Below are 12,784 nucleotides of genomic sequence, written 5' to 3' on the forward strand. Positions count from 1 at the left end.
GAAGGAAAATGAAACTACATGCATGTAGATGGAGATTTTAATATATAGATCACAACATTTAAAATCATATGTTGCATGTAGTAAAAGGCAGGTTGGACACTTGCTTAAATGAAAATAATTCTTGCGTTTTACGAATTGAAGTTAAAGTTTATTTATTAGTCACAAGTAAGGCTTACATTAACACTGCAATAAAGTTACTGTGAAATTCCCTGTGAAATAAAGTACATCTCAAAAAGATAACTGTAAATTATTTTGTGCATCTACAAAGTCTAAATGCAAATACCAGGCAAAATATATTAATATTCTTGTTTCTCTTTTGATATGCAGCACCACGCTTGGGAAGAATTTTTTGTGCCCGATGCAGGAAGCGATGCCAGTCTAATGTAGAAAAGCAATAGTATCTGCACTATCTTCAATCTCAGCAGGATCTATTGGTTTGTGTGTTGTAAACAGACATTGTGTGGCAGGTGCTTCCAGTGAGACCAGGTGAATCATGAGCTCTCCAGATAACGCAGGTAATATTTTCAGTGTCTTTCTTCTTAGAATTTTCATTCATTGTTCGAATGATTGACTTATGACGAAATTGAGTGAAGATCAACAGTAGAGGTTTCTAACCTCCAAATTGAAGAGCAGATATTAATCGCTTTATATTGTCATGCACAAGTATGATGCTTATGTCAAAATTTGTGTCTCAATGATATATTATGAAAATAAAATCAAATTATTTCATACTAATTTGCCTTTTTCTCCTTTTATTCAAAGTTAATGTTCTGCTAAAGCATATGTGGTCTTGGCATAAAAACACAATGATAAATCTTCCCAATAACATAAAATATCCAAAATGCAGCTCTATTCTTCAAAAGCTGAGAATACATCATGATACGTTCTGAGTTCCTATAGCCTTGCTGATTGGTCCATGCTAATCACATAATTAAGTTAGTTAATAGAAGCAATTTATATCCTGATGATCTGTTGCACAAACACAAGACAAAGCAACTCTTTTCAATTTTTACTTTTCCCATTGTTAAACCCTGTTTTATTTTAACATGATTTTATTTATAACTGCTTAAATATTTTTAGTAGTCACCTTTTGAAAAATAAGTCTCTCTCAACATCCTAGTTAAGTTGTAAGCTATTCATTTCACTGCTATATGCCAACACATGCATCTCACAACTGGCCAAATGTAGTGGTCCTTGCTCATTCAATGAGGCTCTGAAACGGAAAGATACAGGCACACCAATTATGGCAAGTGCGTTAGAGTCAAGCTGGAAGGCAGACAGAGAGGCAGATGAGTGATTGTGGAGTAGGAGCCAAGCACATTGTTTTTCTTTGTCAGGAAGAGGTATGCTTATTTTTTGTTCTGCAGCTCTAAAAGTGACATTTTAATCTAAATTTTAGAAATGGGGCTTTGATAGCAAGTCGATGCTAAATAATTAAGTTTTGATTTTACATCTATAAATCCAACATTTTCCCTTTTTTAATTATGTTGGGAGGTGGCATGCAAATTGAACTTTAGGAAGGTTTTTTTTGTAATTGATTATATGAGCTAATGGAGTCTGATAAAGAAGTGATATGGATCGTTAAGAGGGTGATGAGAAAATTGAATGATGGTGCTTCCAGAAAGGATAGGGCAAAGAGAGAATATCTATGTAAGCTTTCATTAAATATGAGAAATCAAAATGCAGTATGTTTTTTAAAAATAAACTTGTCAGTCCTTTCAAGAGGCAATGTTATGGTATGGGTGTGCAACAGTCTGATTTCTGTGTTCTCATTTGTGCTACTTGCATGTTCCAGATGCTGACATCCCCATTTAATTTATATTAATTTTTCAGTCCAATCCTTTTCCTGCACCTAGTGGTGCACCAAAGCAGACGTTAATCTGTTTCCATAGCTAGTAATTCCAGAACAGCTCGCTAGTCTGTCTGTAGGAGCTTACAGCTTGAAGGACGCCAGTCCACATCAAGTGTGGCTGACCAGGAGTCTCTCCCACTCTTACCACCAGCTATTGGCATATCAGGAAGGATTTACAGGTTGATGCACTCAACCTGTTTGTTTGTGCTATGACCACACCTTCCTTGGCCATCAAACCCTGAGGTAGAACTTGAACCCGGAGTTTCTGGCTCAGAGACAGAAACCCAAAGTGCCACAAGATCCCTACAAACGTTACTCTCCATGTAATGGTAGGTCCTCTGGTTAGAACTGTTACAAGATGGGGAATTTTAAACTATGTTTCATAACAAGGAAAGAATCTCCCAATTGGTTGTACTGCATTTTACCAGGAAAGGCCTTGTTAATGAAAATTCTTTCTTACAAAGGCAATATGCACTAACATTTATTCCCGAAAGCTTTGAAGTCACAGAAATGCTTGCCTTCTGTAGGCGTGGTGTTTTCAATCATGTCCTTGAAAGGAGTAATTCCTCAGTTTGTACGCTGGATATTTACTGGTTCTCTATGGCAGCATACATTGTCTTTTTAGTGCAATATCAGCTTGTTGATATATGAGCTCAATTAGAGGTTCAATTGATTAGACCAGGTTGATGGTGTTTGCATTAGTCTGTGATTGGGCATGGATACTGTATTCACACTGACTTTTAAGAACATAAACCAAAGCCAAATATGATATCTTATGCCCTCAATTAAATTAAATTTAGCGTAAGGGGGGCCACAGACGTTGTATCTCAATGCAAGTCTTCTTGTTCAAGTGCAAGGACTTGAGACTTTGAAAACTGGAGAAAAGGGCATACTTTGTCCCCTCTGCTCATTGCCTGATGTGAGTTTTAAGGATATTTGCTCAATAAATTTAGAATAATGTATGCAGTCTGATGTGACCTTGGTCTTTTCCTCATGGATCTTTCAAAAGCTTAAAATCCTCCGTTCTCTCTCTCTCCTCAAACTGAGCTTCTCTATAACCCAGCATGAAAAGAATGGGAACCCAAATCTTAAGTACGTCATTTGTTAGCAAAATAGTAACACACTTCAAAACACTTTTACATTTTATTTTTAAACCAAAGAGCTACCTACTGCATAATTTTTTTGTGTTTCTCTGGTAATTTTCCTTTTCCTGTTTTGAATGTCAACCAGTCAAGATAGTCGTATTCTACCAAAAATAGTTTCCAAACGACAGTTGCCATTACACATTTGCAGTTGACTAAACTGTCGCAATGACCATAGCTGGGCCACCATCAACAAAAGAACATAGGTGCACTCTGGTTCAGCGGATTTTGACTGGAGAGGGGACGGAATACTTCTGGTTGTATGTTTCCATTGGGAAAACCATTGCAGTACCATCTTCTCGCTTCCTAATGAGCATTTTCTTAAACGAGACAGCATTTTTTTAGTACTGCTCGCTTCACTAATATTTAGCTTTGTTTGGAACACCAATGAAAGTTGCTGTGAGGACGTAATGGGGATCAGTTCACAAATATAATGGAGGATGTACAGATCTATTTAATTTAAGTTGCATAAATATGATATACAACCACACAGTGTTATTCTAGTTTCTCCCATTATCGAGCTCTTTGGGATTACCATCGCTTGGTTCAACTCTTATCTGATTGTAACATGAGCATATCCTACAATGTCTTCTCCTCTTGCCCCCATACCATTACTTCAGATTTTCACAAGGATCTTTTTTGACACCCTCCCCTTCCAAAGATCACATCAATAATGTGTTGGCACCTTTCTGAAATGTGAATAGTTAATACATAGATGGAGTAGCTCTTGCTATTTAGAGATTAATGAAGGAAAAGAAAAATAGATTGTCCTTCCTTAATGTATAATATTTCTCATTCTTCAAGCTTGATTCAGACTTTTGTTTCTTCCTGGGCCTTTGTGGACCTTTCGATGCAATGCATTTGAATTTCTTTTGTTTGGATTCTTTGTGTTATGCAGCAATAGTATAGCAAAAAATAAAGTAATTAGCAAAATCTTAAGTTTGTTACAAATCAAACTAGTTTTGTGTCCATTCTCTCTTTGGGACTCCTTGCATAAACATACGTTATTTAGTTTCTGTGGTGATGGAATAGAGCTAAAAACTAAATTGGGGCCTTTATTTATTAACGTCACAAATAGGCTTACATTAAAACTGCGGTGAAGTTACTGGGAAAATCCCCTATTTGCCACACTCTGGCACCTGTTTGGGTACACTGAAGGAGAATTTAGCATGGCCAGTGCACCTAACCAGCACGCCTTTCAGACTGGGAGGAAACCAGAGCACCCGGAGGAAACCCACACAGACACACGGAGAACATGCAGACTTCGCACAGACAGTGACCTAAGCCAGGAATCGAACCCAGGCCCAGGCGCTGTGAGGCAGCAGTGCTAGCCACCTGTGCCGCCCATGAAAGATCTGATTTTGGTCAAGTCATATAGTGCAGATTCAATTACAAGAACAGACATTGCTAGTAATTCCCACCTTGGATTCAATTTGTTTTACTTGCGGTAGTTTGTGATAGGTGGAGGTTAACATTTTTTTTTAAAAAGAAAAAAATGTGAATGTAATCCTTTTCTCTTTGTTGAATTTTAGTTGTTACATCATTTCATTCTATTGTCATCTTTGAGGTACAATATTTGTCTTTCATTATTGAACTATCCAATCTTAATAAAGGGAAATATTTAGCAAACTAACAAGGAAGTTTTGCTAATCTGAAGAGAATGGTTTCAGCTTTATTCTCTTTCTTTTACAACCAAATAAATTTAAATTCAAATGCAATATTAATCAGATAGCTAACCAATACTGCATACACATCTTAAGAAACGGCTGTATACATGTCTAGAGGTTAATTGCAGCTGATTTTCTTTGTCCTATTTCTTGAGTGTTAATTTGACTCAATTAATAACATTCTTACTTCAGAGGTTTACCAGGATTTTAGCACATTATCTAAGATGACATTTCAGTGCAGTATTGATGCAGCACTCCATTTTGCAGAGCCATGATGGGCAACATCCTACACAGGTACTGTAGCATAGCAGATATTACTGGACTGGTAATCGGGGGCCCTGGATTAATAATCCAGAGGCATGAATTCAAATCCCATTGTAGCAGCTGGGGAGTTATAGAGTCATAGACTTTTACAGCATGGAAACAGGCTCTTCGGCCCAAGTTGTCCATGCCGTTCAGTTTTTAACCATTAAATTAGTCCCAATTGCCCATGTTTGGCCCATATCCTTCTGTACCCATCTTACCCGGGTAACTGTCTAAATGCTTTTTAAAAGACAAAATTGTACCCACCTCTACTACTACATCTGCAGTTCGTTCCAAACACTTACCTTTGTGTATGGAAAAAACTGCCCCTTTGGATCATTTTGTATCTTTCATCTTAAACCTATGCCCTCCAGTTTTAGACTCCTCTACCTCATCTATGTCCCTCATTATTTTATAGATCTCTGTAAGATCACCCCAAGCCTCCTACACTCCAGGGAAAAAAGTCCCAGCCTATCCAGCCTCTCCTTATAACTCAAGCCATCAATCCCAGTAGTATCCTAGTAAATTATTTCTGCACTCTTTCTGATTTAATAATATCCTTTCTATAATAGGGTGACCAGAATTGTACACAGTATTCCAAGTGTGGCCATACTAATGACTTGTACAATTTCAACAAGATTTCCCAATTCCTGTATTCAGTGTTCTGACCAACGAAACCAAGCATGCTGAATGCTGCCTTCACCACCCTATCCACCCGTGACTCTACTTACAAGGAGCTGTGAACCTGTACCCCGAGATCTTTTATATAATTCTCACCAAAGCTCTACCATTAACTGAGCAACTCCTGCCCTGATTCGATCTACCAAAATGTATCACGTTGCATTTATCTAAATTAAATTCCATCTACCATTCATCAACCCACTGGCCCAATTGATCAAGATCCCGTTGTAATCCTAGATAACCTTCGTCACTGTCCACTATGCCACCAATCTTGGTGTCATCTGCAAACATATTAACCATGCCTCCTAAATTCTCATCCAAATCATTAATATAAATGACAAATAACAGTGGACCTAGCACTGATCCCTGAGACACACGCACAGGCCTCCAGTTTGAAAAACAACCCTCTACAACCACCCTCTGTCTTCTGTCATCAAGCCAAGTATCTAATTGGCTACCTTACCCCGGATCCTGTGAGATTTAACCTTTTGCAACAACCTTTTGCAACAACCAATTTAACAGAGATCTAGCAGCTCAAAACTGAGCATCAATAAGATGCTGTGGGTCATCAGCTGCAGAAACATTGTAGCCCACCACAGCCTGTAACCACAATGTACCGTTGCCATCAAGCTGAAGGATCAACCCTGGATCAATGACATATATAGATGAGCATGCAAGGTGCATCATCAGACACACCTTTGAATTGAGGTGCCAACCTGTTTATGCTACAATATAGGACTACATGAATGCTAAACCATTACAGAAACACCCTATAGACTAAAGCTAAGCAATCCCAAAATCAACAGATCAGATTAAAATCATGCAATAATATCTCCTCCATTTGTGAATGGTGTTGGACAATTAAATAACCAACTTGAGGAGCAAGCCCTCATGAACATTCCCATCTTCAATGATAGTGGGACCCTTTGTTAAAAAGGCTGAAGCATTTGCATCTTTGACGAGAAGTGGCTGAGTGGATGATCCGGTTTCCCCGAAGATTCTTCTAGTCTTCAGCCAATTCAATTCACTCCATATGCTTTCAAGCAACACCTGAGCTCACCAGCAAAGGCTATGAACCTGTACATCAACCTAACTGTAGTGGTAAAACTTGTGCTCCAGGACTACCCGGCTCCTAATTAAGCTGTTCCAGTTCAGTTACAACATTGGCATCCACCTGACAAAAGTGGAAAATTACCCAGGTATGTCCTGCCCACAAAAAGCAGGATCAGTCCAATCCTGCCATTTGCCGCTGCATCAGTCTGCCCTCATTCATCAGAAAAGTGATGTAAGGTGTTTCTGGTAATGCTATTAAGCAACACCTACTCATCATTGATGTTCAGTTTGGGTTCTGCCAGGACCTCTGCTCCAGACCTCAAGCATGAACAAAAACTGAATTCCTGAGGTGAGCGAAAATGACTGCCCTCGGCATCAAGTAGCCCAATAAAATTGAAGTCAGCAGCAATAGGGGTGCAGGGGGTGGGGAACATCCCTTGAATGAATTCAAAACAAAATCCTTGTTCAGGCCAACCTAACAAAAGAAGAATAGCACTGAAAAAAAAGCAAAATACTGCAGAACAGTAAATCTGAAAACAGCATATTCTGTTTTCATTATAGAAAAGAATTATCAGCTGACTAATGCCTTGCTTTCTTTTTGTGTTACATTACAATGCACAATTTATCCATATGTGTGTTCCTACATAACAGTGGGAGTTAAACAACAACTTAGTGGGGGTGCAATCTGGCTGCTAGTGAATGAGCAATTGATGTTGAAAAGTTGGGCAGTGTGTATTACAGTTGCTGATTCACTGTCCTTGGCCTGTTGCAATGTTCCAGTGAAGCCCAATGCAAACTGGAGGAACAGCACCTCATTTTTTGATTAGGCACATTACTACTGCCTTCTGGACTTAACATTGAGTTCAATAAATTCAGACTGTGAACTCTCTCCTCTGCCTTCACCCTGATTTTATTTCTATAAGTTTATTTCCATTTCTTCCATTGAGCCATTTTCCCATCCCCTTTTTGATCTCACTTACTATATATTTTTTTCATTTACCTCCCCCCAACTCCACCCCACCAGGGCCATCTGTTCCAGGTTGTCCTTTGTCACAGGGCTGCCATTGACACGTTCTGATCTGTTAATGTGCCACTGTTAGCACCCTTCTTAGCCATGGTCACCACCATATTTTCATCCATGACGTTTTTGTCAATGCCTCCCTAGCCTACACCTATCACTGCCCTTCTATTCAGCCCCTTCAGCTCCACACCACACCCCTTCTCCCCCCACCAATAGTATAAATCTCACCCTATTTCCAGTTCTCCCCAGCTCTGACAAAGAGTCAACCAGACTTGAAAAGTTAGCACCTGTGGAGAGAGAATAAAGCTATCAGACCTGGTGAGATTATCCAGCATTTTCTGTTTTTGTTGCTGATTCACTAGGATCACTGTGCACCCCCTCTGAAGTTGAATACTAAACTAAGTGTGAAACACTTCAGAATGTCATCATAATGTATTAATGTGCTATAAATACAATTTGTTTCATCTTCAGGTTCTTGCCTTTGCATGTAAATTTTTCAGTCACCTAAATAAATTCATGGGCAAATAATTGTTTATTTTTGTACCTTTAAATCTCTCAGCAGTATTTGAGCATTCAAAAATGAAATTTGGAGATGAAGATCTAGTTTCGTGGTCTAAACTTTCTTTGACTGTTTTCTCATTGACATCTGTGCCTTCAGTTAAGATGGTCCAGTGCTCGAATGTATTAAGGACAGTAGTTTAAGCAACATATCAAGGGACTTATTTTGCACCTTGCTAAAGAGAAAGCCTGACCTTAAAGGCAGGTGTAACTTTTATCTACAAAATGTAAATGCAACAATATTTATTTGAATAAAATGAATGAACGGCACTAAAAAAAAAAATCATAGAAACCCTACAGTGTAGAAGGAGGCCATTCGGCCCATCGAGTCTGCACCGACCACAATCCCACCCAGGCCCTACCCCCACATATTTACCCACTAATCCCTCTAACCTATGCATCTCAGGACTCTAAGGGGCAATTTTTTTTAACCTGGCCAATCAACCTAACCCGCACATCTTTGGACTCAAAAAGTTTTTTTTTGTTCTTTCCAATTCAATCCAATCAAAGTCCAATTCAAAGTCTCAACAAGTGAGACATTCCAGATCCAAGCTGACAAGACAGGCAAGCCTCTTCCTGTCTTGGGCTTGACCTACATGATCCAAGCTGATTGGAGCAGGCATTGTACCTCCTCCAAGGCTCGATCTCATTTGCATCTTAGCCAAAAGGCCGAGATGCCGCTTTTAAAAATTGCTTCAAATGAAGCTAAAATGTAACCTAATGACTTCAACCAAGCACAGCATGTCGATACTCCACTTGATCTTAGCCAAAAGGCCAAGTGTCCCAGAAGAGCTTTTCCTCAGAGGAGAAGTTGACGTCAGTGTTCCTTCATTAAACTTACAGGTCTTGCACACAACGTTTTCTTTGTTCGACTTAGCTCGCTAATATGAATGATATGTTGTAATAATGCCAGTTCTGTAACACCAGGCAAGTTTTATTGGTCACAAACATTTATCTGCTCTCACCATAATTTTTAAAGCATTGAGGTTTCTGATCATTTGTTATGTACATGCTAATTCTTTTACTTCACGGGTAACCACAGCACCCAGTATATGAGTTAATATGATCACATTATCTTAGCCAGCCCAAACCATTTAGATCTAACACCTCTTAAATGATTTAGTGCTGTAGTAAAGTTGTGTTGATTCCATTAAAAAGAACTGGGCTGAAGAGTAACAACAAGTGGTGCAATTTAAGTTGACCAGGATTTGCATGAGTAAATAATACCCAACAGTAACCTAACACTCTAAGTGTAAAACCGACCACAGATGCACTAAGACATGTACTATCGCAAGTGCAGTGGTCAACTCACTTCGTGGTTAATTTTTATTAATTTCACATATTGGGTGCTGTGACTTCCTGTGAAGTAGAATATTTGCATGAATATGACAAATAATCTATGGATGAAATAGAAATAAAACTGTGAAGAAAAGCATAAAAATCTTAGAAGCTAATGGGATAATCCATTCCCTGATATCTTTATGTATGTAATCACATATATACCTTCATTTATACCTCAGTATCTTTATGCATAGAATTGTATAGTACAGCACCGAGGGTGGCTACTCAGTCCATCAAATCTGTGCCAGATCTTTCAAAGAAAGATCCCGTTTGTTACATACCTCTGATCTTTCTCCATATCCCTGCATTTTTTTCTTCCTTCAAGTATTTCTCCAATTCGCTTTTGAAGGCTACTATTGAATCTATTCATTACCTTATTTCTGCATGTCAGATCTACAGCATCAGATTGGTAATACTCATCCTTCTCTACATTGTTTGATTTTGAAACAAGAGCTTGGACAGATTATTGCAAGTTGGTCCAGAAAATGTTTATGAAGTTTAGGAAAGTCCCTGCCTCAGCCCATCTGCTGATGAAGCCCTCAGATTTGACGATTCCAACAGACTCCTGGTTGACCACACCATCCAGCTCTAATGCATCTCTACTGTCATCCAGCTGAGTGGAACTGCATGTGCCTTGTTTTATTCTTGGCCATCTAATTATAGCCAAAGAATCAGCTGCAATGGCTTCTTATCCTCTCCCATACTTCTACGTCTAGTGTTCCCCAAGGATCTATATTTGGCCGTCTCCTAATCCTCTGAAAACGCAGCACAAGTTTCCACATGTATGCTGACAAAGCCCAGCTCTACCTCACCACCAATCTTCTCAAGCCCACCACTGATTCTAACTGATCAGATTACTTGTCTGACTTCCGGTACTAAATGAGCAGGAATTTCCTCCAGTTATATATTGGGAAGACCAAAGCCATTGGTTCTTGTGACAAATTCTGTTCTCTGGACATTGATTTTGTCACTCCCTTGTAACTGAGATTGAAACAAAACAGTTTGCAACCTTGGTGTCACATTTGACCCCAAGATGAACTTCCAACCATATATCCGTGACATTACTAAGACTACATAGCCCAGCTCTGTCAAATCACTTGACTCTCTTCTTGCCTCAGTTCAATCTGCTGCTGTAACCTTCATCCGTGCCTTTGTTGACTCCCGTGTCTTTGTTGACTCCCATGCCTGCGTCCTAACTTGTACCAATGCCATTAACCCATAACCTCTCCTCGCTAACCTAAATCATGTCTCAGTCCCAGTCAAGTTCAGGACCTGAGCGCACAAAGTGAAGCTGGCACTCTAGTACTGAGTGGGTGTTGCATAGTCAATGTTAAATTCCATCTGCTCTCTCAAGTGGGCGTAAAAGATCCCCTTTTGCTATTTGGAAGAAACATAAGGGAGTTATCCACAGTATCCTGGCCGTTTCTCAGTTAAACCAAATTTTCTGGTAATGATCACACTGTTGATGTGGTAGTTAATTATGTACATTTTGGTTGTGGATTAAAAACAAAATACTGTGGATGCTGGAATCTGAAATAAAAACAGAAAATGCTGGAAAAGGTCTGACGGCATCTGTGGAGAGAGAATAGAGCCAACGTTTTGAGTCTAGATGACTCTTCATCAGCATTTCCAGAGTTTTTCCAGCTGACTAAGGATCATCGAGACTCGAAACGTTGGCTCTATTCTCTCTCCACAGATGTTGTCAGATCCGCTGAAATTTTCCAGCATTTTCTGTTTTTGTTGGCTGTGGATTTCTTAATTACAGTAGTGACTACATTTCAAAAGTACTTAAGGGGCTGAAAAATGCTTTGGAACGTCCAGAAGTCATGAGAGGCACTATAATAAATGCACTTCTTTACTTTCATGGGTGGCCATATCTTTAGCTACCTGAAGTTCCATCCTTAAACCTTTCCACCTTTCTACTCCCCTTTCTTCCATAAGACACTCCTTAATCCCTACCGTTTTGACCAAGCTTTAGGTCATCAGCCCTAATATCACTATATGTGGCTCAGTGTCAAATTTTGCTTTATAATACTGTCAAGCACTTTGGGATGTTACAATGCATTAAACACCCTCTGTAAATACAATTTGTTGTTGAGGAGGAGAATAAGGGAGTGAAGCAGCTGATGGCTCAACTTCAGGTGATAGGGGCAAAGGAAGAGAAAAATGCATGGCAGTCCAACAACTGAATGCTGAAAGATGTTGACGATGACAAGATTGGGAACGATTGCATTGACATTGTAGCTTCTAAATTGATCTGAAGTTGAGAATTTTTAATTCGGTTTATGGGAAGACAAGAAGCCAGCTGAGTTCTATGAATGGGATGGCACGGTGGCACAGTGGTTAGCACTGCTGCCTCTCAGTGCCAGGGACCTGGGTTACTTCCCGGTTTGGGCCACTGTCTGGAGTTTGCACATTCTCCCCGTGTCTGCATGGGTTTCCTTCGGGTGCTCCAGTTTCCTCCCACAGTCCAAAGATGTGCGACTTAGGTGGATTGGCCATGCTAAACTTGCCCCTTAGTGTCAGAGGGACTAGCTAGGGTAAATGCATGGGGTTATGGAGGTAGGGCCTGGGTGAGATTGTGGTCGGTGTAGACCCGATGGGTCGAATGGCCTCCTTCTGTACTGAAGGATTCTATGATCTATTCTCAAGGAAGGAGGAGAAGGGAGCATCGAGGATGTTGTCAAAATCATTACTAGATTCACCAGAATGTTAACAGGGCTTCAAGGTTTAGATTATCAGAAGACTGTGTAAACTAGGCTTGCATTCCTGTAATCTGGAAGATTAAGGGTTTTTTTAGGTTTTCAGGATCCTGAAAGTAATTAGTTTTTGACAAACTTTTTCTGATTGGGATTCTTGGAGATAACCTTAAATTTAGAGCCAAGGACATAACCTTAAACTTACAGCTAAGGCATAAACTTAGACCGTGGCCATTCCAGGGAGAAGTTAAAACTATTACTTCATGCAAGAAGTGTGGAGTACTCTCTCATGAAAAGATGGTGGCTCAACTAATAATTTTAAATCTGAGATTGATCGTTTTTTTCCTTTACTAACCATGAGCATTAAAGGATATGGAATTAAGGCAGATAGATGGAATTAAAATCCAGATCAGCATGATCTTGTCAAATGGCAGAACAGGCTCAATGGGTTCTGCTCATTCTTTTGT

The 12,784-nt window shown here is 39.5% G+C and overlaps 1 protein-coding gene across 8 annotated transcripts in view; it reads left to right on the plus strand.

Moving 5' to 3' along the window:
* hdac5 (histone deacetylase 5) overlaps positions 1-12,784 on the plus strand; it is a 300,915-nt gene that overhangs the window by 68,185 nt on the left and 219,946 nt on the right. For 7 of the 8 annotated variants that reach the window (XM_078223915.1, XM_078223918.1, XM_078223921.1 and 4 more), the window contains one exon: positions 328-515. The exons of the other annotated variant lie outside the window; for it this stretch is intronic. In XM_078223915.1, coding sequence (XP_078080041.1) covers positions 494-515 — 22 coding nt within the window. In that variant the 5' untranslated portion in view covers positions 328-493. The remainder of the gene's footprint in view (positions 1-327; positions 516-12,784) is intronic. 8 annotated transcript variants of the gene reach the window in all.

The sequence above is a fragment of the Mustelus asterias genome, chromosome 11 (genome assembly GCF_964213995.1).
Source record: "Mustelus asterias chromosome 11, sMusAst1.hap1.1, whole genome shotgun sequence".
In the NCBI taxonomy this organism is placed as follows: Eukaryota; Metazoa; Chordata; class Chondrichthyes; order Carcharhiniformes; family Triakidae; genus Mustelus; species Mustelus asterias.